We start from the raw sequence: 23,221 nt of genomic DNA on the forward strand, positions 1-23,221 counted from the left end.
CCAGCACTTTAGGAGGCCAAGGCGGGTGGATCACCTGAGGTCAGCAGTTCCAGACAAGCTTGGCCAACATGGTGAAATCCCGTCTCTAGTAAAATACAAAATTCAGCCAGGCATGATGATGGGACCCTGCAGTCCCAGCTACTCAGGAGGCTGAGGCAGGAGAATTGCTTGAACCCAGGAGTCGGAGGTTGCAGTGAGCTGAGATGGCAGCACTGCATTCCAGCCTGGACAACAGAGCAAGACTCTGTCTTTAAAAAAAAAAAACGACACAGAATGGAACCTCAGTCTGTTAGGCTTAGCTGGGGATGGACAGCTGGAGTCAGTGCCCACGGCCCATCGGCGGTCTCAGGGGCAGCAGGGCCAGGGGTGACAGGGTCAGGATCCCCAAAGAGAACGCCAGTCCTCAGAGCAAAGATGCACACGTGCAGCCTGGCCCAGACTTTACTCGCTCCCGGCCTCACGGGCACAAGGAGCACTGCCCGAGCGTGGGCCCCTGGGAGGGCCTCCTGGGGATCCCTGCCAAGGCGGCCCCAGGCTGGAAGCCGCAGGATCCACCCACTGGTGGCCGTCGCTGCCCCCCAGAATCTGTATCCTCAGTGCAAAAGGCCTGTCGAGGAAGGCTGAGCCTGGAGGCCAGGCACGGAGGGGCTGTGCGCTCACTGGCCACTGGCTCTCTTCTGCACCAGCATTGGCTCTGATAGTGCCTGCCGCTGCAGCCGCTGGAGCAGCTCCTCCGCGTAGATCTTGAACAGGGGTACAGGGTCCTGAAGGAGAGAAGGGCTCACGGTGAGACCAGGGAAGCCCAGAGCAGCTGGAGTTCTGGCGGGAACGGGACCAGCAGCTGCTACCTGAGGAACTGGGGCATGAGAAGCCCTGGAGGGCAGAGCCCTGTGAGATGAGGAGCCCCCTCCCCTGGGGACACTGGAGGCACACACCTGCCCTGTCCTGTCCCTGTGGTCATAAAGAGAGGGAACGGGGGCAGCCAGCTGCCACCCCATCAGGGGCTCCCTGTCCCGACAGCCACCACAGGCCCCAGAGCTCTCCAGGGAACAGAGAGAAAGGAAGAAGACCCTCGGATGCTGGGGCCCCAGAGCTCTCCAGGGAACAGAGAGAAAGGAAGAAGACCCTCGGATGCTGGGGCCCCAGAGCTCTCCAGGGAACAGAGAGAAAGGAAGAAGACCCTAGGATGCTGGGGCCCCAGAGCTCTCCAGGGAACAGAGAGAAAGGAAGAAGACCCTCGGATGCTGGGGCCCCAGAGCTCTCCAGGGAACAGAGAGAAAGGAAGAAGACCCTCGGATGCTGGGGCCCCAGAGCTCTCCAGGGCACAGAGAGAAAGGAAGAAGACCCTCGGATGCTGGGGCCCCAGAGCTCTCCAGGGCACAGAGAGAAAGGAAGAAGACCCTCGGATGCTGGGGCCCCAGAGCTCTCCAGGGCACAGAGAGAAAGGAAGAAGACCCTCGGATGCAGGGGCCCCAGAGCTCTCCAGGGAACAGAGAGAAAGGAAGAAGACCCTCGGATGCTGGGGCCCCAGAGCTCTCCAGGGCACAGAGAGAAAGGAAGAAGACCCTCGGATGCTGGGGCCCCAGAGCTCTCCAGGGCACAGAGAGAAAGGAAGAAGACCCTCGGATGCTGGGGCCCCAGAGCTCTCCAGGGCACAGAGAGAAAGGAAGAAGACCCTCGGATGCTGGGGCCCCAGAGCTCTCCAGGGCACAGAGAGAAAGGAAGAAGACCCTCGGATGCTGGGGCCCCAGAGCTCTCCAGGGCACAGAGAGAAAGGAAGAAGACCCTCGGATGCTGGGGCCCCAGAGCTCTCCAGGGCACAGAGAGAAAGGAAGAAGACCCTCGGATGCTGGTGGCCGCCCAAAGCTTCCGTGCAGGTGCCTCCTACTGCGGGTCTTGCGGCAGGAGAGGGTGGGGACTCGGGGGAGGGAGCGGGCCGTGCTCCTCTGTGGGGGCAGTGCAGAGCAGCAGCTCCTCCCCAGGCCCACCCAGTGCAGCGGCCCCTCGTGCAGGCTCTGTCCAAGCAGCACACTTCCCAGCCCCGGACGCCAGGCCCTGGGTGGGCAGCAGCGGCTGGTGATCACACTCTCACCTTCTCCTCCAGAAGTCTCTGCTTCTCAATAGCCTCCTCCAGCGTGAGGCCCACCCACTCTGCCTCCTCCTCTGGGATGACAAATTCCTAGGCAGGCAGAGGTGGAAAGTGCAGTGAGGCCCAGGGCCAGGTCAGGAGGCTGCAGGCGCAGGGAGCAGGATGGAAACCCTCACCTTGTACTTGTCATAGATGGCCGCCCGCCGTTCGGGGTCCTCCGGGTGCAGCTGGGGGTCTTGCCGGGCAAGCCGAAGCAGCATGCCCCGCTTCAGGTCCATCCCAAACTTGGAGCACAGGTCCTCCTTCGGGGTCTGGCAGGAGGCTCACATGGGACCAGGTGCTGGTGGCAGGGCCCTCCTACCCTTCCAGCCAACCCACTGGGCTCCTCTCTAGCAGCTGGTGGTGTCTGGACACGCCAGAGAAGGCCCAGGCAGGGCTACCCCAGCACCTGGGCACAGGGTTGGGATCAGGAGACAGAGAGCAGGGAAAGGTGGCTCTGCTCACTCAGGACCCACAGGTGAGTCAGACACCCACAGAACAACGGCCTCTCCTGCAGGCAGGAAGCCCCACTGGCGCGCACCAGAAAGGGGCATGGCCCCATTCACGCTTTGCTAGGACCTGGTGTGATGCTGACCTGTGGATCCCTTGTGTCTAACTGGCCCTTCCCAGACCCCACGTGCACTGACTGGCACAGCAGACCCCACCCTGCTTGCCTTGAGGATGTAAAAGTCGAACCCATAGGCCTCGTCGATGAGGTCCAGAGTCCGCATGGTCACAGTCACGGTGAACTTCTTGTCCAGGATCTCGCTGTAGAGCTCTCGATCAAACAGCTGTGGCTTCCACACCTTCTTTAGCCTCTTGGAGAGCTGAGGAGGTGACAGAGCCCCTGTGAGTGCTGCTGCTTCCCCTACAGACCAAGGGGGCCCTAGGGAACTGCCCTCCCCCTCCCCAGGCGACTCCATCACAGAAGCACTGCTGTGAGGCTGGGGACTTGAAGCTGGATGGGCTGGGCCCCCAGCCCAGTGCTGCCCTAGGCTGAGCCCTGGACCTGGCTGCATGCTCGGAGGTCAGCTGCTCCCCAGCAAGCTGGCTGTTCCTGCCCTTGCCGAATGGGTGCCGCTGCATGAGAAGTACATGCAACCCTACAGTTCACAGGCCATCACATTCCAAGCTGGAGGTGACACAGGTCTCCCAGAGGCTTCAGCAGTGCCACCAGAGCAGCCTCGAAGCTCTGCCCTCCAGAGGACTTCGACCCTCACATCCTCATCCAACTACAAATTAGGAGCTGGAAGGCCTCACAGGTGTCCCAGGGGAGTTTAGTGGGCAGGCGGCCGACCGCCAGCCTCGTCTCCCCTACCTGCTCTGCTCCACACACAGGTCGCCTCCCCATCCTAACTCTACCTGACTTCCCAGGGCCTCTGGCTGCTCCCCCAACCTGGATCACCCCTCCTCACCCCTGTTTTATCAGTCCTGTTTGCCAGAACTGTGGTTCTTCACTGTCAGCGTTCTCTTTTGTCGGAGCAGCGTCTCCACCAGCTGTAACCCCCAGGACCCATGGCGTCTCTCCAAGGTACCCCAGGTGCCCGGGAGGAGCCCCTGAAGCCCGCCGGCTGACCCACCTTGTCGTTGTTGGCGTATCTTTGTCCCTGGATCCAGCCCTCACCGCCCCACAGCCCCCGCTGGGACTCGCGGGGAAAGTAGATGGGTATGGGCACGTCTTCCACACGCTCCCACTGACCGTTCTTGGGGTTGATCTTGAACTTGGCTCCATGGGGCCTATAGTGCACGGGAGTGGGCGTCCGCTCCTCCTCCAGGGAGCGCAGGAAGTGCTTGGGCAGGCGGGCACAGATGCCCTGCCGCAGCTGCAGCCGCTTCCAGAGCCCCACGGGGTACTTGTGCAGGGGCATCGCGGGCCTGGAGGAAGGTGGGGGCTCACACTCACCCGCAGCCCAGCCGGCCCGGCCCGGCCCCAGACTCTCGCCCCCTACCCCTGCCCCTACCCCGGCCCCCGGCTCTCGCCCCCTACCCCTACCCCGGCCCCAGACTCTCGCCCCCTACCCCTGCCCCTACCCCGGCCCTCGGCTCTCGCCCCCTACCCCTACCCCTACCCCGGCCCCCGGCTCTCGCCCCCTACCCCTACCCCGGCCCCAGACTCTCGCCCCCTATCCCTACCCCGGCCCCAGACTCTCGCCCCCTACCCCTACCCCGGCCCCGGCCCCCGGCTCTCGCCCCCTATCCCTACCCCTACCCCGGCCCCAGACTCTCGCCCCCTACCCCTACCCCGGCCCCGGCCCCCGGCTCTCGCCCCCTATCCCTACCCCTGCCCCGGCCCCAGGCTCTCGCCCCCTACCCCTACCCCTGCCCCGGCCCCCGGCTCTCACCCCCTACCCCTACCCCCGCCCCGGCTTTCTCCCCGGTCCCCGCCCTGAGCCCACCTGCCCCTCCCCGGCTGCCCCGGCCCCCGCCCACACACCTGCCTGAGCCCACCTTTCAGAGCTCTGAACTCGGCGCCCCACCGGAACCGGAAGCCGATCTGCCATGCCTGACCCTCTCCCACCGCTGATTGGCTGCAAAATCCATCCGTCTACCCCCCCTCCCGGTCCCGCCCCATCTCCCGACTTTAGGGACCGTGAAAAACACCCTGCAGAGACAGCGGCAGCCGCTCAAGGCACCGTTGGCAATGTGCGGCCCCGGCGTTTCCGCGAAGGGCGTCGTGGGGCTTGTTTTTCCCCGGCCACACCTCCCCTCCCCGGAAAGGAGCGCAGAAAAAAATGTAAAAACTCGCTTAGTTTGAAAAGTCACTGTAGAATATTAAATTCACCAATCACAGATAAATCAGATCTACATAAAAATATGTCTTAATGCTTCAGAATTTTCTTTTACCCCAAAAAACCCCGTATGTACATGTTTCTCTTTTATAAGCCTAGAGATTGCTTTGGTGGTCAAGTGCAGGGTGGCTGGGGATGGGGGTAAGACCCTCGGGAAGCCCACGCTCAGGACGAGACCCGGAAGGGAAGCCCTGAGAGCAGGTCTCCATGGCAGGATGGGAGACACTCACAGGCCTCAGGGAGGGGCCCGGCGTTGCTCCTGGTCCTTGCTTCCCATCCAAGGCTTGCAACAGGGAACCCCCACCCAGCCCAGTCTCCAGAAGACCTCCCTAGCACAGAGACAGCCTGGTGCAGGGGGCAGCCACCACCACAGCTCCTGGGACCAAGAGGAGGCTTCCCCGGGGGGGCCCCCCCGAAACACAAGGGTGGGCCGGACCCGGCTGGGTAAGGGTTCCCTGTGGGCCACACCCCCAGAGGAGCAGAGCAGAGACCCCTTGCTCCAGAGCCAGGAAAAAGCGAGGGGCAGGGCAGGAGGCTGCATTCTCAGTGCCCATCAGCTCTGGGGGGGACCTTGGTCACCTGTCCCTATCATGACCCCAGTAGCAGAGGGGGATCTTCCATGCTCCAGACAGGCTGGCACCAGGGGCACCCAGGGGCCAGGACCAGGGTTCTGGGAGGGCACAGCTCCCAACCACAGTGGTGGGCTTAGGCCTCCTGAGCCCCAGCTTCGCCAGGGAGCAGGATCACAGGGAGTCCTTCTCCCCGTCTCTAGCCCTCCGCAGGCAGGCAGAGCACACGGCCCCACCCTCACACAGACCCCTGTCCTCTACAAGCAACACGAGGGAACTCAGCAGAGGTGCGACTGCTGGAGGACATCCCCTCGGTAGGAGGAAGAGAGACGGTGCGCAGGCCAATTTTATTCAGCTGGAAATCAATCTTCCCCAGGGCTGGACGGGGTGCCACCCCCTCCATACAGCTCCTGGCTGAAGAGGTTGTCGGAGCAGCGGGGGTCCCCCGGCCGGTGTCATGTCACTGTGTACAGCTCCTCACGGTCGTTCTTGCAGATCTGATAGTGGCAGGGGAATTTCGGCGAGCAGGCCCAGGGCTCGGCGGGCTCGGCAGGCGGCGGCAACAGCAGGGCCGCGCTCCCGGCCAGCAGGACGTGCCAGATGCTGTGGGTATAGTAGTAGTTGTCGCTGGTCATCATGGAGGTGTAGATGGCAATGCCCACGGAGGCCATGGATACGCCGGGCAGGAGGTAGAAGGCCCAGCGCTGCCACGAGGTGGGGTAGCACTGGCGCCGGTGCCCGCAGCGGTACACCTGGAGAAAACGGCCACGCAGGCCTCAGTGCAGGTGGGGCTGGGGCTGTCGCTCCCAGGGCCCGGGAACAGTGGTTACTGGGGGCCTGCCCAGGTCTGGGCAGCTGAACCACAAGACTGCGCTGCTTCCAGGGGGCTCAAGCCCACTGGTCCTCAGGGATACAGCCGTGCTGGGCCCCTATTGGTGGCACGGCAGCCCCAGCAGATGTGGGCATTCAGTGATGGGAACATGGCCAGAGCAAGGGGCCGGGCCCTATTCTCCGACCATTTGGGCAGGAGCGCCAGCCAGCCCGGCTCCTTACCCACATGGAGGCCATGATCACGAAGGCAAAGAGGCAGGGCCCCAGCATGTTCCAGATACCCCTGCGGTCCAGCTGCAAGGACATGGCGATGACCAGTGTGCCCAGGAGAAACAGCACCTGGGTAAGACACAGGGATGACTGAGGGCCCCAGGCCCGGCAGGACAGCACCTCTGCCTGTCCCCCTCCGAGCTGCTGGCACCCTTCGACCAGCTTTGCCAGCTGGCCAGGAAGCACCCCTCCTTCAGCTTCTGTACTGCATCCGCAGGTGAGTATGGCCAGGCAGACACCTCTGGGGGACTAGAAGGTGGTCACACAAACTGGACAGCCATGTGTGGCAGCTCTGCACCCACACGTTCACCAGCCCCCTGCACCCCTGGGTTTCCAGGAGTCTCCCATCAGGGCAGCTTCAGTTTCCCACCCACTGCTCCATGGCAAGGAGGTCCCATCCCTGAGCCTCCATCAGATACCTCTGCTCACAACCTGCAGTTCTCCACCTCTCTGCAGGTTCAGAACCTGCACTCGGCCCTGCAGGACCCTGGTGCCTGTGAGCCTCCCGGCTACCCTGGCAGTGGGGCTCCCATGGGCACCCCCCTGGGGCAGTACCCAGCCTGCAGTTCCCAGAGCAGACAGGAGGGCAGAGCATGCAGCTCACAGGCCCAGGGCACAAGTCTTCTTGTGACAGCACTGGCTGCCACAGAGTCTCCAGGGCATCCTTGGCACGAAGGACCCAGGGAGCACAGGTGGGGACCCTGGCCTTCCCTGCCTACCCCCTTCCTTCCTGGCATCCTCCAAACAGCTAGCAGTGCTCCCTCCCATCTGCCCATGGGGCCTCAGAGCCTCGTGTCCGTGCGGCATCACGTAACACACGAGGTTCCTCTTTCCTTTGCTTTCGTCAGCCAGGCTGGAGTGCTGTGATCTCAGCTCACCTCAGCGCCTCCAATCCCTGGGATCAAGCAATCCTCCCACCTTAGTCTCCTGAGTAGCTGGAACCACAGGCAGGCACCACTACACTCAGCTAACTTTTTGGGGTTTTTTGTATAGCCCAGGCTGCTCTTGAACCCCTGGCCTCATGGGATCCTCCCACCTCAGCCTCCCAAAGTGTTGGGATTATGGGTGTGGGCCACCACGCTCAGCAAGATAGGCGTTTCCAGGGGCCGTGCCCACAGTCAGGTCTGGCCTCTCCCTCTGTACTGCCTTGTACAGGCTGTACCTGGGGGTCCTGCTCCCCCAGAGACCACACCCCGGCGTCGAGGGTCACTCACGTATTTCAGCAGTGTCTTGAGCCGTGCCATGCACAGGATGGTGACCCAGATGGCCACCCCGGAGCCCAGGAAGTCACAGTACTGCAGCGTGTCGTAGCTGAGGATGCACAGCACAGCCTCCCCGGGCTGGTCGCAGGCGTGGTAGAACTGTGGGGAGGCCCAGTGAGCGCAGCCCCCTCCCACCCCACGCCCCTGTGGGAGGGTCCGGCCTACCGTGGAGAAGAACATGGTATAGGCGTAGACGGAGGCCTCCACCAGGTAGAAGCGCTGCACTGACACGGCGATGGGGGCCAGGAACATGAGGTTGCTGAGCGTCAGCAGCAGCGTGGCTGCCTTCTGTTGGGCCACCGTCTGGGCCGTGCTGTTGTCCGTGCAGCTCCACCCACGCCAGCCTGGGGGCATACAACCCGCGGGGCGGAGGCTGGGGGCACTGCCGAACCTCAGGGCCCACCCCTTACCCAGGACCCTGCAGAAAAGCCCCTTCCTCATCCAGGAGCCAGCTGGGCAGGCAAGGCGGGTGGGAACCAAGTTCCACCCCCAGGGATATCTCGTGCCTGTGCCCAGCAGACGGGTTGTTGGTGGGGAACAGGGAAGGAGGGAGGGGGCTTTGCCCCTGCGTTGCTCTGCAGGGGTCTCTCTCCAGCCCCAGGGGAAAGGCATGGCACAGCACTGGGAAGGCAACAGCAACAGTGTCCCGGGGCGGGCAGGGCCCTTGCGCTCACCTGCCTTGCAGCTGCAGCCGGCATAGAGGTAGCCGTGTCTGCGGAGCAGGAGGCACTGGCCATAGGGTCCGCAGTCATTCAAACAGGGCACCAGGTACAAGGTGGTCTCCACGTGGACTGCGGCCTGCTCACAGTCCCTTTGAGGAAGGGGCCACAGGAAAGCTGGTGCAGGGATCTGTCAGCCAACTGGCCAACGGACACAAGAACCCAGCATGGAGGCCCCAGCTTTCAGCAGCCCTGGAGGAAGCACCCTGATAGCTGGGTCACTCCGAACACCAGCCCCAGGTAGCCAGGGCCGTGGTCCTGAGCGAAATGACAGGGTGCCTGACTCCCGTCCCTGCCCCAGGCTTACTTACTCCTCGTTGTCAGAGCACATGAGCTGCAGGGAGAGGTACCAGTTGTCCGTCTCTGGGTAGGGGATGATGAGGTTGGCCTTGAGAGACCAGGCGCTCAGAGACAAGGGGTAACCCTGGAAGAAGGCTGCAGGGGGCCGGAGAACCTGTCAGAGGAGGCCGGGGTGGGGGTCTGGCCGGGGCCACGCTGACGGGGACGCCTGCCCGTCCTACCTGTGGTGCAGTTGAGCGAGGTGTTGAAGCTGAGGAAGGGTGAGGCGGCATTCATGCAGGCCACTACGACGGTCCCATTCCTGATCTCCGTCTGGAAAGGGAGCCAGTGCTGGCTCAGCCCCAGAAGCCCCCGGCTGCAGCGGGGCCAGGCCCCCAGAGGCAGCAGCGGCATCTGCCCCACATGCCAGCTCAGCCTGGCACTGAGACTCCTATGGGCCCACCGGGACCCTTCCTGCCCGGGCCCTGGCACTCCCTGCCTCAACCCCACCTCTGACCCTAGCTGCCCCACAGCCCTGGGGCCTGCTGACAGCAGCAAGGCTGCCCAGCTGGGGAGGCCCCCTCTGACGGGCCCCTGTTCTGGCCTTTCCCAGTGCCAAGGTAAGCGAGGAAGCCCTGCCCGAGCCCAGGCCACAGGACGCTTGCAGACAGGCCTCTTGCAGGACGGCGGTTACCCTGTTGGCCCGCAGCGAGACGGTGAGGGAGCCGCCGCTGTCCATGCCGGTGTTGAGGCGCAGCCGCATCACGGAGGGCGTGTCCGAGCGCACCGTCACCGAGAGCCTGTCCAGGGGCTGGAAGTGCACAGACACCACGTCCGTGTCCTCTCGCGTGACTGGGTGATTCGTGAGGCAGAAGGGTCCGCCGCCCACCCCGCCACTCCTGCCCAGGTCCCGGTGGTCAGGGCCTGGGGACGGCCAACCAACAGAGGCGTTGAAGGTCTGGTTCCACACACTCTGCAGAAAGGGCTGCACGGTCACACTCCATGGCCTGCAGGCTGCCGAGAGGTCAATGGGCTTGGTTGGAGGAAGGTCTGTGTGTCCGGGGGCAGGGGACAGGGCCATCCCTCCCCACGTGGCCCACCTGTGAGGGTGGCTACAGCACTGAAAGCCACTGTCCCGTGGGGCCCCACCAGGCTCTCAGCTGTCAGTTGCAGCCACCGGTCCCAGGGCGGCGAGGGCAGCAGTAGGCGGCAGGGCTGGGGGGCCCCGGCGCAGGTGAGCACTTTCTGGAAGTTGCCAGGCAGGGTGACCGGGCCCACGGTGAGACGCACGGGGCAGCCCAGGCTCCCGTGGGACACGCAGCCCTTCAGCTCCAGCAGAAGCTCCCGCGTGTACTCGGGGACAAAGACCCTGTGGTGAGAGGAGGCCGCTGGCTCAGGCTGCGCCATCCCTCCGCCCACATGGGCGGGGACCCTGCAGCGAGGGGGCGCAGTGTGCTCAGGCTCTTCCATCCCTCCGCCCACTCAGGTGGGGGCCAAAGGGGGCTGGGCATCTAGACCACTTCCCAGCCCAACCCCAGGGCTCAGGGCCAGGCTCTCTCAGCCACCCCACCAAATCCCAGGCAGGGCCGGAGGGCAGAGCTGGGCTGCACCTGGCCCCCACTCACTTGAGGTAGCTGGGGTGGGAGACCAGGGTCTGTGGAAAGGGCACATCCGGCTCCACGATGGAAATCTCAACCACCCGCTTGGCCAGCATGTCAGGCTGGAAGACATAGGAGCAGGTGGGAGCCAAGCCCTAGGGAAAGAACAGGTGGGGTGGTGGGGGTCAGAGGATGCAGGCGGGAGACAGGGTCCCACCAGAACCCCAGGTGTGCAGAGAGCAGGGCTGGCCCCTGAGCAAGGACCACCCTGCAGAGATGGCCGGCAGGGGCCGGCCACACCCCCCAAGGTTCTCTGCCTCCATCCCAAGAGGGCAGTCCCCCTCACCTTCAACTCGATCTTCTGGGATGAGGGGGGCAGGTGGGCGGCCACGAACCAGTCCCCAGGGGCCGGGTGGGAAACGTTGACCGAGACATTGCTTAGCGGTGCAGCGCTCAGCGGCAACCTGACCTGGAAGGAGGGCTGCACCGACGTGTTGTCAGGGAAGCGGGTGCCCAGCGGGTTGATGACAGGAGGGGCACCGGAGCGGAAGTGTCTGGAGACGGGAGAGCAGCGCGGGGCTCAGGCGCAGGCCTTGGCCAGGCGCAGGAAGCTGGGCGGGGGGCGGGAGGGCAGGCTGCCACATACACGGTGATCTCTGCGTCCGTGCAGGTGGCGCCGCTGTCCCTCGAGACCTGCAGAAGCCAGCGCAGCAGCACGGTGTCTGGGGGCACGCGGAAGCGGAAGAGCCTGGCGCTGCCGTACCAGCTGTAGAAGGACAGTCTCTGCGGGGCCTGCGAGAAGTGCTCGGACACCAGCCCCGTCTCTGCGAGGACAAGGAGGCGTAAGCCAGGCTGGGAGCCCTCCTCTAGGACGAGGCCCCCAGAGAAAAAGGGCTGGGAGTCCCCAGGGACCCACCTGGAGCCCTTGGCACACCAACTCTGAGCCTGGCAAAGGCCATGGCTACCCTCTGGCCCCTAGAGATCGTTGCCCCTCAGCCAGTCCTCTGGCTCCTCTCCCAAACTGCCTACATCCCACCCTCCAGGCATCTGGGATTTTCACAGGGGCTGCCTCACTGCAGCAGCTTCTAAACAAGCCCCGGGGCACCCAGCACCCACTGCCACCCTGACTGCCTCCAGCCTCCAGCCCAGGTCAAAGCTGAGGGACACGGCGGGCGTCACCACATCTGCCCTGGACACCAAGGCACAGTCCTCCCACCTCCTCTGAGCCTCCCACATCCCCGTCACTGGATGGATTGGCTGCCTGCTAGGGCCATCATGCCTTTGGACACAGTCAGACCAGAGCCCAGATTCCCCCTTACCCAGAGGGAGACCCTGCATGTGGGAGGGGCCCCAGGCCAGAAGCCTGGCCAGCCATGAGAACAAGGGGATAGCTGCCTGCTGCCTTCCAAATGGGCAAGGCTCCTAACTGTACTCAGGGTACGTGCCCCTGCCTGATGCTGGGATGGAGGAAGGCGGGAGACAGCCTGCCTGCGGCCCCAGGCGAGGACCCGTGGGAGACAGCCTGCCTGCGGCCCCAGGCGAGGACCCGTGGGAGACAGCCTGCCTGCGGCCCCAGGCCAGGACCCGTGGGAGACAGCCTGCCTGCGGCCCCAGGCCAGGACCCGTGGGAGACAGCCTGCCTGCGGCCCCAGGCCAGGACCCGTGGGAGACAGCCTGCCTGCGGCCCCAGGCGAGGACCCGTGGGAGACAGCCTGCCTGCGGCCCCAGGCGAGGACCCGTGGGAGACAGCCTGCCTGCGGCCCCAGGCGAGGACCCGTGGGAGACAGCCTGCCTGCGGCCCCAGGCCAGGACCCGTGGGAGACAGCCTGCCTGTGGCCCCAGGCGAGGACCCCCAGGCTCTCACCCCCAGCCTGGGGCCAGGCCCTCGCCTCATGCCTTAGTGACTTTGGGCATCCTTCCCTCCCTGGGTCCCAGCTTCCTCCTGGGAAGGCCCCTCCCTCAGAGGTTAATGTGACAAAAGCTTCAGGAAGAAAAGCACAGCGGACACCGCAGGGTGCGGCCTCCTCCCCCTCAGTTGCAGCTCCCCATCTGGCACACTCGGTGTCGCTGGGAGAGCGGCCAGGTCAGGTCCAGGACCCTCCTGAGGAGGAAGACAGGTGAACCTTGGGCTCTGCTGCCAACCGCATGACGCTCCCATAGAGGCACCTGCCAAAAGCAGCCTGTTGGCAAAGCCAGGCCAAGCTTCAGGGGAGCCCGGCATGGGAGCTGGGCAGGGGCAGGCTGCGTCCACAATGCATTCATTCTAGGCTTCCCAGGTGTCGGCTGGCCCCCAGGTCCCACCCACCCAGCTGTGGCCTGATAATGCTCGAGTGCTGGGAGCTGAAGCAGGGCAACCCCCAAGGACCACAGTTTCCTGGAAAGACAGGCAGCCTGGGGTGGGGGGGAGGGCAGGCAAGGGATGCCACCTGCAGCTCAAAGCTCCTGGGCCAGCTGGAGCAAAGCCCGGGGCCTCTCTGGCCCTGGAGCACCAGCCTGAGGACACCTAGAACCCAGCTGATGGCTGTGAAGTTTCAGCAGGTGCACACAGATAAGAGATCTGCTCAAGCTTGTCCTAACACCCAGTCCCCAACTCCCAGGGCTCACAGCCCCTCCAGGCCTCTCCGCAGCCCCTCCAGGCCTCTCCCAGGGCTCACAGCCCCTCCGGGTCTCTCCCAGGGCTCTGCAGCCCAAGCTTCTCGCTCCAGACGCCCACACGTTCCAGGTTGTTAGTGGTGCTCTGAGCCCAAAGTGACCACAGGGCGAGGAGAGCCAGTTACACACACCCCTGCCTGCCCCACAGCCCCTCCAGGACACAGGGCCGGGTGGGGAAGCGGGGAGTGAAAGTCCCTGAGCCTGTCCCGGGAATCTGAGTGAAGGAGGATGTCTCCCATATCCTCCAAACCAGGACAGGCACCCATGGGAGACCCTGACCACCCACAGAGCCAGAAACCAGGGGCACAGAGCAGTTGCTCCTCAGCAGGCTGGGAGGAGCTGAGGGGCTGAGCCCACCCACCGGGCCTCTCCACTGCCCACACCCAGGTGTTCCATCTCCCAGGGACCCTCACCAGGCCTGAGCTCTGGGACAGAGGAGAATTTCCTTTGCCATCTTCCAATGGAGTAAGGTTTTTCTGAGTGTCTCACTCTGTCACCCAGGCTGGAGTGCAATGCCATGAACATGCTCCCTGCAGCCTCAGCCTCCCATGCGCTGGAACCACAGGCGCATACTACCACACTCAGCTGAATTTTTACAGAGACGGAGTCTCCCTTTGTTGCCCAGACCAGTCTCCTGGGCTTGAGGGATCCTCGTGCCTTGGCCCCCCCAAAGTGCTGGGATTTGGCGTGAGCTTCAAGCCCACCATGAAGCCATTTATGTATATATGTATGCATTTATTTATTTTTATATCTATTTTTTTTAAGAGATGGGGTCTTGCTGTGTTGCCCAGGCTGGAGTGCAATGCCTATTCACAGGCGCGATCCCACTACTGATCAGCGGGAGTTTTGACCTGCTCCGTTTCCAACCTGGGCGGGTTCACCCCTCCGTAGGCAACCTGGTGGTCCCCCGCTCCCGGGAGGTCACCATATTGCGGCCGAACTTAACGCGGACACCCGATCTGCCTAGTGCCCTACAGCCCAGAACTCCTGGACTCAAGTGATCCTCCCGCCTCAGCCTCCCGAGTAGCTGGGACTACAGGCACGCGCCACCGCGCCAGGCACATAGAGCCATTTAATCAGGGACACGGTCCTCGGGGAAAACCGCCTTTCATCTCTAGATGTGCCAAGCTCAGAAATCAGGGGGCACAGACCCCAAAAGAAACAGGAGCTCAAAGGAGCAATATTTCAGGGAAGGGGGAGCGCCTGGGGGCCGGGAAGTCGGGGAACAGCAAACATCAGCCGCCTGGCAAGGACTCGGCCCACACGGCAGTCGGGAGTCCCAGGCCACAGAAGCCAGGGCAAGTCCTCACCATCTCCGGGTGGGCTCCACACCCGAGCCCCTACCCTGTGGAGACCCTGAAGGGTAACACCTTCTCCCCCTGGACCGTGGTCAGCGGCGGGGACCCTCAGGAAACAGAAATGCGAAGGCAGTCCGGCAAGTTTCTGAACAAGAGGGGAGAGGGGCGCCCAGTTCCCCTCAGTCCCCCGGACCAGAGGCTCCTATGCCAGCTGCGAGTCCCTCCTCCCAGAAGCAAGGCCGGCCGTAGGAAGCGGCGGCATCAGGGCTGGTGGTCACTGTGGGAGCCATGATGCCCCGGGGACCCGCTCCAGAGTCTAACAACTTTCTCCCAGCGCTGGCGCTCCCCAGGCCGGACGGGGCCGGAGAGCTCAAGCCCAGCCACTCCTCCCTCCCAGCCGGGAGTCCGGGGCAGAGTCCCCCGGGCCCCTCCACTTTCCTGTCCCGAGCGCAACGAGCGCTCTGGACCTGAGCGTTTTGCGAGGAGGAGGGGAGAGGGCGCTCCCAGGGGCCGATGTGGCCGAACCCGGTTCGGGGGATCGAGGAGGGAGCGCAGGGTCCCGTCCGCCTCGATCCCTCGGACACGAAGCGCCACCAAGGGCCACCCTGAGCCCCCCAACTCCCGCCCTGCGCCCGCGCCAGGTGAGCGCACAGGTGCGCCCGGAAGAGTCACAATCCCGCCCCGCCCGCCCTAGCCCCTGAGGGCCCCGCGCCCCTGGTGACCGCCCCGCGTCCCTGGTGACCGCCCCGCGTCCCTGATGGTGGCCCCGCGCTCCCGATGGCGGCCCCGCGCCCCTGGTGACCGCCCCGCGTCCCTGATGGTGGCCCCGCGCTCCCGATGGCGGCCCCGCGCCCCTGGTGACCGCCCCGCGTCCCTGATGGTGGCCCCGCGCTCCCGATGGCGGCCCCGCGCCCCCGGTGACCGCCCCGCGCCCGCGGTGGACCGCGCCGCTCGCTCACCGCTCTTCCTGCTGTCGCCGGCGGCGGAAGGCGGGGGCTGGGCGAGCAGCAGCAGCAACAGCAGCGGCCCCGCCACCACCGCGGCCACCGCGGCCACCGCCTCGCCCCAGGTCCCGGTGCCAGCCCGGCCCATGGCTCCGCGCTCCGCCCGGCGCTACGCGGCCCGCGTCCCGCGCCGCCAGCCCCCGCCGCCTCCCGGGCAGCCTCCGCCGCCTCTGCGGCCGCCGCCGCCTCTGCCCCCGGCGCCCATGGCCCGGCCGGTCCCCGCCGCCGTCGCCCCGGGCACTTCCGCCCGCAGGCCCCGCCCCGCAGGCCCCGCCGGGAACCCGGGCGCGGACGCTGGGCGCTGGGCGGGGTCACATGGGACGCGCGGGGTCCGGGGGGAGCGCGGGACGGACGGGGAGCGCGGGGCGCGATAGGAACACGCAGGACATTCCTCCCGAGGCTTAAGCTCCGGGTCGCCGAGTCCCAGCCCCGCTCGGCCGGGACCTCCGTGGCGGGCGCGGGGAGCCCCCGGGGCGCAGAGGCGCGGACCTCCGCCTGGACCAAGAGGGGCCCGCGCCCTGCCCTGCCGTTCCCCGCGCGCGTGGGCCTGAGCCAGGCGCCTCAGCACCGGCACCCCCGGGCCGGCCTCCCCAGCCTTCCCGCCGCAGAGCCGCTGCAGGTGCGTGTAAATTCCACGCGTGACGCCCGGACGAGAAGGCTGCTGTGCCAGGGACTGTAGTACCCGCCCGTGGTGGCCACTCGTGCGCGCGCGCGCGCGGCACTTTACGCCGGGATGGATTCCCACCATGAAGATTTAAGCCTAAAAAAGGAAGCGACGAAACCGAGAAGAAAACTCGGGGAAGCTGTTTCCATCTTGGGGACAAGGCGGCTTTTCCAAGCGTGGCGCGGAACACAGAGGTTCCACTCGGTCGTGGGTGGGGAGAGGGGGACGTCTGCAGAGCAAAACTGCATAAGCCAAGTCAAAAAGGCCCCCACGTGGGAGACGGGGCACAGCCTGCAGCTCACACCACAGAGCTCCCCTTAGCAATAAACGACCGTGACAAGCTCCCTGGGAGGCTGAGGCCTGAGAACCGCTGGAACCCGGGAGGCGGAGGCTGCCTAAGCGGTGGTCCCGGGTCACTGCACTCCAGCCTGGGCGACACTCCATCTCAAAGAGGATAACTCAAGCGTCCTTCTCAGGATGTGATGGCAAGAGTCAAAAAAAAAAAAAAGGAAAACCCCGGGGCCGTGCGCGGTGGCCCAGGCCTGTAATCCCAGCACTTTGGGAGGTCGAGGTGGGTGGAACACCTGAGGTCAGGAGTTGAAGACCAGCCTGGACAACATGGTGAAACCCCATCTTTTTTTTTTTTTTTTTTTTTTTTTTGAGATGGAGTTTCGCTGTTGTTACCCAGGCTGGAGTGCAATGGCACGATCTCGGCTCACCGCAACCTCCGCCTCTTGGGTCCAAGCAATTCTCCTGCCTCAGCCTCCCGAGTAGCTGGGACTACAGGCACGCGCCACCATGCCAGGCTAATTTTGGTATTTTTAGTAAAGACGGGGTTTCACCTTGTTGACCAGGATGGTCTCGATCTTTTGACCTTGTGATCTACCCGCCTCGGCCTCCCGAAGTGCTGGGATTATAGAACCCCACCTGTTAAAAAGAAAAAGAAAAAAGGAAAAGCCCGCTAAAGGGACTTTTTTTCTCTTTCACCTAACACATTGGCAAATAAAAACTACACTGACAGGTGGGACTGGCCAGCAGACACTGCTCGCAGCAGGTGGAGGATGTCGGGGCCAGTGAGAACCTCTGGATTTGTCCGCCAAAGGAACAGCAGCAGGGGGCCTTCTCCCTCTGAATTCTCCCTGCAGACACTCACAGAAGTGAGACATTGCATACCTCCACTCACTCATGTGGCACCGCCCACATGCTGGTCGCCAGCCGGTGGTACATTCAGATCATTCATACGGGGTCCGGATGCGCCAGAGCTCTGGCCCAAACAGGAAAGATGGGAAGCTGTGCTGCCTGGAAGTGTCCACCAGATGCAGCAGCAGCGGAAAGAAAGAAATGGGCAGGACAGTATGTTCAGAGAGCTACCACTCGTGTGGAAAAGGGAGAAAAGCACGTTTCATTTGTGTGTGTCAAAGGCAACCACCCGACGTGTGGAATGACCCAGCACCGGCTCCACTGGCTGACCCTGCGGGCGGAGAAACGGGGGGGGGGTGTAGGGATGGGGGTGGCCGCAGGGACTGTACCTGTTTGCACCTTTTCCACACGCAGTGGGTGGGGAGGCTTTACTGAACAGCGGGAGGGGAAGCTGAGTCTAGGAGCCCAGATCCCTGAAGGCCAGAGCTGCAGACGTGGAGGGTGTTTGCTGGGGAGGAAGGAAGCCCCGGCTGAGCCTTATAGAGACCCTTTGTCTCCTGGGAATCCCAGCTAAGCTGTCCTCTGACTCAGGTGAGGGTTTGGGGGTTTCCCAGGTGATTCTCAATTTAAAGGGACAGAGATCGGACTGTGGTTTTGCTGAGCTGTGATTTTTTTTTGTGTGTGTGTGTGTGAGACAGAGTCTCTCTGTCACCAGGCTGGAGCGCAGTGGCACGATCTCGGCTCACTGCAACCTCTGTCTCAAGGGTTCAAGTGATTCTTCTGCCTCAGCCTCTCAAGTAGCTGGGATTACAGGCACCCACCAATGCGCCGGGCTAACTTTTTGTATTTTTTTTTTTTTTTTTTTTTTTGAGACGGAGTTTCGCTTGTTACCCAGGCTGGAGTGCAATGGTGCGATCTCGGCTCACCGCAACCTCCGCCTCCTGGGTTCAGGCAATTCTCCTGCCTCAGCCTCCCGAGTAGCTGGGATTACAGGCACGCGCCACCATGCCCAGCTAATTTTTTGTATTTTTAGTAGAGACGGGGTTTCACCATGTTGGCCAGGATGGTCTTGATCTCTTGACCTTGTGATCCGCCCGCCTCAGCCTCCCAAAGTGCTGGGATTACAGCCATCAGCCACAATGCCTGGCCACTGAGCTGTGATTTCAGTGTGCTGTGCTGGGCTGCACCCACCAGCCAACTGGAGTCAAGCAGAGACAGCAGCCATGGTTAGCACAAGCGCTGGGAACTGCTCCATCTGACCCAGTCCCTGCCCCAGGCTGGGCCACCTACGACCACCACCTCCCCTGAGTGAGTCACGTTAGTTTGAGGTTCCTGTGCCGCAAGTTCCCCACCAGAGAGGGAGAGATGCAGCAGAACCCCCACTTCCCACGCTCCAGCTGAGGACTGGTGAAGTTCTGGGGGGAGCGAGAATCCCCAGATGGAAGTCCAGAGGCTGGGAAACAAAACAACGGCTTTGTCAAAACCGCAGACGCCGTCCTCGCCACAGCAGGCGCTCACACTTTGCTGGTGGGACTGTGAACCCCCCAAAACTTTTGAAAATTATTGTGGCAACATTGAAATGTAATGGAGAGGTCGGGTGCGGTGGCTCACGCCTGTAATCCCTGCACTTTGGGAGGCTGAGGCGGGCGGATCACCTGAGGTCAGGAGTTCAAGATCAGCCTGGCCAACACAGTGAATTCCCGTCTCTACTAAAAGTACAAAAATTAGCTGGGCGTGGTGACACTCACCTGTAATCCCAGCTACTCAGGAGGCTGAGGCAGGGAGAATTGCTTGAACCCTGGAGGCGGAGGTTGCAGTGAGCAGAAATCATGCCACTGCACTCCAGCCTGGGCAACAGTGTGAGACTCCTTGTCAAAAAAAATGTAATGGAGAACACTAGAGCCTAAGGGCAGACACACGATGGTGTTTACGGCAGAAATGTTTCTAGTCGAGAAAACCTGGGCGCTTCATGAGGGGAATGGGTGTATAAATTGCTCTATAATATACTCTGAATTTTTTTTTTTTTTTAGATGGATTCTTGTTCTGCCACCCAAGATGGAGTACAGTGACACGATCTCAGCTCACTGCAACCTCTGCCTCCCGGGTTCAAGCGATTCTCCTCTCAGCCTCCCGAGTCGCTGGGATTAGGGGTGCCCACCACCATACCCGGATAATTTTTGTATTTTTAGTGGAGACAGGGTTTCACTATGTTGGCCAGGCTGGTCTGGAGCTCCTGACCTCAGGTGATCCACCAGCCTTGGCCTACCAAAGCGCTGGGATTACAGGCTTGAGCCACCATGCCTGGCCTACTCTGGATTTTTTTTTTTTTTTTTTTAATGAGAGGGTGTCTCACTCTGTCGCCAGAATGGAGTGCAGTGGTGCGATCTCGGCTCACCGCAACCTCTGCCTCCTGGGTTCAGGCGATTCTCCTGCCTCAGCCTCCCGAGTAGCTGGGACTACAGGCAGGTGCCACCACGCCCAGCTAATTTTTGTATTTTTAGTAGAGACGGGGTTTCACCATGTTGGCCTGGATGGTCTTGAACTCTTGACCTTGCGATCCGCCCACCTCTGCCTCCCAAATTGCTGGACTTACAGGTATGAGCCACCGTGCCTGGCCTACTCTGATTCTTTTAAGCAATTTTAAGAAGGTCAATAAATGGATTTTCTGAAGGAATGTCGCTGAAGTGGAAAAATCCAGTTACTGGATAACATGGACACATCCTCAGGAAGACCCTCAAACCTCTCCCCAGGTCCCCTCTGGTGAGCCTGTCCAGAGGGGAGGCTTGCTGGGTGTGGGAGCAGGTTTCCCAGAATCGGTGTGCTCTTCGCCCAGCAGCAATAAACGTTATTACAGTTGCCCTGATAAATAAATGTTTTATTTAATCAAACATTAAATAGAAGCAAAAAAAGCTGTAATCCAATTTTCTCCAAATAACCACCCTGTGCACCGGCCCCAAATGATCCCTGTGTGCAGCCCTCTGAGGGCCCCTCTCCCCCTGTGGAGACTCTCCCAGGTTCTGCAGGTTGAACGAGCTTCCCTCTGTCTGTTCACGGCCACCTGGTTAACACAGGGTACCGTGTCTCCCCACTCCACCCCGAGTTTCCTGGGGGCAGGAAAAGGGTCTCTCACTCTCTGTAGTCAGGCAGGAGGGGTGCAGATGGTAACCCCGTCTTTCTGACCCAATGCCCCAGCCTGTCAGCATGAACACACCAGAGGTGTCCAGGCATCAGAGTTTCACAGACAAAAATCGTTTTCCCAGAGGTTTGGGGGTTTTGTTAGGCTCCACTACCATCCATTATTATTCTTTCATTAAAAAAAAAAAAAAAAAAAGGTCATTTTCCCAGCCTGGGCAACATGGTGAAACCCAGTCTCTAAAAGAAAAAAAAAAAAATTTAGCCAGACATGGTGGCATGTGTCTATAGTTCCAGCTACTCCAGAGCCTGAGGCAGGAAGATCTCTTGAGCCCAGGAGATTGTGGCTGCAGTGAGCCAAGATCGCCCCACTGCACTGCAGCCTGTGTGACTGAGCGAGACCTCATCTCAAAAATAAACAAATAAATAAAGGCCGGGCGCGGTGGCTCAAGCCTGTAATCCCAGCACTTTGGGAGGCCGAGGCGGGTGGATCACGAGGTCAAGAGATCGAGACCATCCTGGTCAACATGGTGAAACCCCGTCTCTACCAAAAATACAAAAATTAGCTGGGCATGGTGGTGGATGCCTGTAGTCCCAGCTACTCAGGAGGCTGAGGCAGGAGAATTCCTTGAACCCGGGAGGCGGAGGTCACAGTGAACTGACATTGCACCACTGTGCTCCAGCCTGAGCAACAGGGAGAGACTCCATCTCAAAAAAAATCAAAATTGGCCAGGCACAGTGCACACCTGTAGTCCCAGCGACTGGAGAGGCTGAGGCACGAGAATCGCTTGAACCCAGGAGACAGAGTTTATAGTGAGCCAAGACTGTGTCACTGCACTGCAGCCTGGGCGACAGAGCAAGACTCTGTCTCCATAAACAGACAAATAAATATAAACCCAAAGTTCATTTTCCAACCAAAAAAGTAGGAGGTACAGCCGGGTGCGGTGGCTCACGCCTGTAATCCCAGCACTTTGGGAGGCCGAGGCGGGTGGATCACGAGGTCAAGAGATCGAGACCATCCTGGTCAACATGGTGAAACCCCGTCTCCACTAAAAATACAAAGAATTAGCTGGGCATGGTGGCGCGTGCCTGTAATCCCAGCTACTCAGGAGGCTGAGGCAGGAGAATTGCCTGAACCCAGGAGGCGGAGGTTGCGGTGAGCCGAGATCGTGCCATTGCACTCCAGCCTGGGTAACAACAGCGAAACTCCGTCTCAAAAAAAAAAAGTAGGAGGCACTTACTCCTAGAATTTTGAATGAAGGGTTTTTTGGTTGTTGTTTTACATTAAACACATGGCAGTATATGGGTTGTTTTTTTTTTTGACAGAGTGTCACTTGGTCCTGAGGCTGGAATCCAGTGGCACCAGGGCGGCTCTGGGCTCGCTGCAACCTTTGCCTCCCGGGTTCAAGTGATTCTCCTTCATTAGCCTCCCAGGTAGCTAGGATGACAGGCGTGCAACACCACACCCAGCTCATTTTGTGTTTTTATCAGAGTCGGGGTTTCTCCATGTTGGTCACGCTGGTCTCGAACTGCCGACCTCAGGTGATCTGCCCCCCTAGGTCTCCCAAATTGCTGGGATTACAGCGGTGAGTCACCGAGCCCAGACTCTTTTTTTTTTTTTTTTTTAATTGAGATAGGATCTTGCTCTGTCACCCAGGCTGGAGGGCAGAGGAACCATCACAGCTCACTGCAGGGCTGACCTCCTAGGCTCAAAGGATCCTCCTGCCTCGGTCTCCCAGTGGCGGCGATGACAGGCCAACACCACCACGCTGTGGAATGGTTCTTTTTTTTTTTTTGAGACAGAGTTTTGCTCTTGTTACCCAGGCTGGAGTGCAATGGCGCGATCTCGGCTCACCGCAACCTCAGCCTCCTGGGTTCAGGCAATTCTCCTGCCTCAGCCTCCCCAGTAGCTGGGATTACAGGCATGTGCCACCATGCCCAGCTAATTTTCTGTATTTTTAGTAGAGACGGGGTTTCACCATGTTGACCAGGATGGTCTCGATCTCTTGACCTCGTGATCCACCCGCCTCCGCCTCCCAAAGTGCTGGGATTACAGGCACGCGCCACCGTGCCCAGCTAATTTTCTGTATTTTTAGTAGAGACGGGGTTTCACCTTGTTGACCAGGATGGTGCCGATCTCTTGACCTCGTGATCCACCTGCCTCGGCCTCCCAAAGTGCTGGGATTACAGGCTTGAGCCACCGCATCCAGCCTGAAATGATTCTTATTTATCCCCCTTTGTCTGGGCAAATGAACGCCTGTCCTGGGTGTGGGTGTGAGTGAGCTGGAGGATGAAGGGCAAGGGCGGTGACCGCACAGCACTCAGCCTGCGGGGAGCCCGGAATGAGTCCAGCGGCATCGGAGCGTGCAGCCACAGCAAGTGTCCTTGTCCCTTCCAAGGGGTGGGGCGAAAGGTGACAGAGAGGTGGCTGCCAGGGCATGAGGCCCAAGAGTTGCTCTCTGCTTCAAGGCCTCCCCTAGGCATCCCTCAGCAGTGTGCCTGGGCTGGCACTGAGGCTGTGCTGCCCCCTCCTTGCAGAGGGAGCCCACCCTTCCTGGATCCTCCCATAGGGAGCTCAGCAGAGGTGAAGCAAGTCTAGCATGTGCACAGAAGGAGCTCCAAGAGGACCGCAAAGAGGAACTGAAACAGAAAAAAATATATGGTGAAGAAATGCCCCAATTCTTTTTTTTTTTGAGACAGTCTTGCTCTGTGGCCCAGGCTGGAGTGCACTGGTGCGATCTCAGCTCACCGCAACCTCCACATCACAGGTATAAGTGATTCTCTGCCACAGCCTCCTGAGTAGCTGGGATGACAGGCGTCAGCCACCACGCCTGGCTATGTTTTGTATTTTTAGTAGAGACTGGGTTTTACCATCTTGACCAGGCT

General features: G+C 61.5%; 2 protein-coding genes across 5 annotated transcripts; both read right to left on the minus strand.

The window, feature by feature from the left end:
• Nucleotides 1–423: 423 nt before the first annotated feature.
• On the minus strand, nucleotides 424–4,633 carry MRPL28 (mitochondrial ribosomal protein L28). Of its 4 annotated transcripts, none has more exons than XM_078344169.1 (6): nucleotides 4,563–4,633; nucleotides 3,828–4,003; nucleotides 2,803–2,955; nucleotides 2,266–2,400; nucleotides 2,093–2,179; nucleotides 424–764 (listed from the first exon to the last, which is right to left on the minus strand). In XM_078344169.1, the coding sequence occupies exons 1-6, from the start codon at nucleotides 4,627–4,629 to the stop codon at nucleotides 657–659; spliced, it is 726 nt and encodes a 241-aa protein (XP_078200295.1). In that variant the 5' UTR covers nucleotides 4,630–4,633; the 3' UTR covers nucleotides 424–656. The 4 variants fall into 4 exon arrangements, with proteins under 4 accessions (XP_078200295.1, XP_017834085.2, XP_035122223.1 ...); XM_017978596.4 differs by having other exon boundaries at nucleotides 3,709–4,003; nucleotides 4,577–4,603; XM_035266332.3 differs by having other exon boundaries at nucleotides 3,709–4,003; nucleotides 4,563–4,603.
• Nucleotides 4,634–4,874: 241 nt separating this feature from the next.
• PGAP6 (post-GPI attachment to proteins 6) lies at nucleotides 4,875–15,644 on the minus strand. The gene is made up of 13 exons (XM_035266331.3): nucleotides 15,355–15,644; nucleotides 11,092–11,269; nucleotides 10,792–10,999; nucleotides 10,473–10,600; nucleotides 9,948–10,216; nucleotides 9,542–9,861; nucleotides 9,090–9,180; nucleotides 8,880–9,003; nucleotides 8,524–8,660; nucleotides 8,015–8,193; nucleotides 7,802–7,948; nucleotides 6,540–6,656; nucleotides 4,875–6,238 (listed from the first exon to the last, which is right to left on the minus strand). The coding sequence occupies exons 1-13, from the start codon at nucleotides 15,485–15,487 to the stop codon at nucleotides 5,942–5,944; spliced, it is 2,328 nt and encodes a 775-aa protein (XP_035122222.1). The 5' UTR covers nucleotides 15,488–15,644; the 3' UTR covers nucleotides 4,875–5,941.
• Between the last annotated feature and the right edge of the window lie 7,577 nt (nucleotides 15,645–23,221).

This window comes from Callithrix jacchus, chromosome 12 (assembly GCF_049354715.1).
Source record: "Callithrix jacchus isolate 240 chromosome 12, calJac240_pri, whole genome shotgun sequence".
In the NCBI taxonomy this organism is placed as follows: Eukaryota; Metazoa; Chordata; class Mammalia; order Primates; family Cebidae; genus Callithrix; species Callithrix jacchus.

What these genes read in the sequence shown, in the direction of transcription:
- MRPL28 (XM_017978596.4), bottom strand. Translation starts at nt 3,996, where the DNA reads ATGCCCCTGCACAAGTACCCCGTGGGGCTCTGGAAGCGGCTGCAGCTG. An exon ending in TCGACTTTTACATCCTCAAG is followed by an intron (nt 2,401 to 2,802) that starts GCAAGCAGGGTG and finishes GCCTCCTGCCAG; the next exon opens with ACCCCGAAGGAGGACCTGTG. An exon ending in AGAGACTTCTGGAGGAGAAG is followed by an intron (nt 765 to 2,092) that starts GTGAGAGTGTGA and finishes TCTCTCCTTCAG; the next exon opens with GACCCTGTACCCCTGTTCAA.
- PGAP6 (XM_035266331.3), bottom strand. Translation starts at nt 15,487, where the DNA reads ATGGGCCGGGCTGGCACCGGGACCTGGGGCGAGGCGGTGGCCGCGGTG. An exon ending in TCCCACCCCAGCTACCTCAA is followed by an intron (nt 10,217 to 10,472) that starts GTGAGTGGGGGC and finishes CTCTCACCACAG; the next exon opens with GGTCTTTGTCCCCGAGTACA. An exon ending in TGCTGTAGCCACCCTCACAG is followed by an intron (nt 9,862 to 9,947) that starts GTGGGCCACGTG and finishes ACCTCTCGGCAG; the next exon opens with CCTGCAGGCCATGGAGTGTG.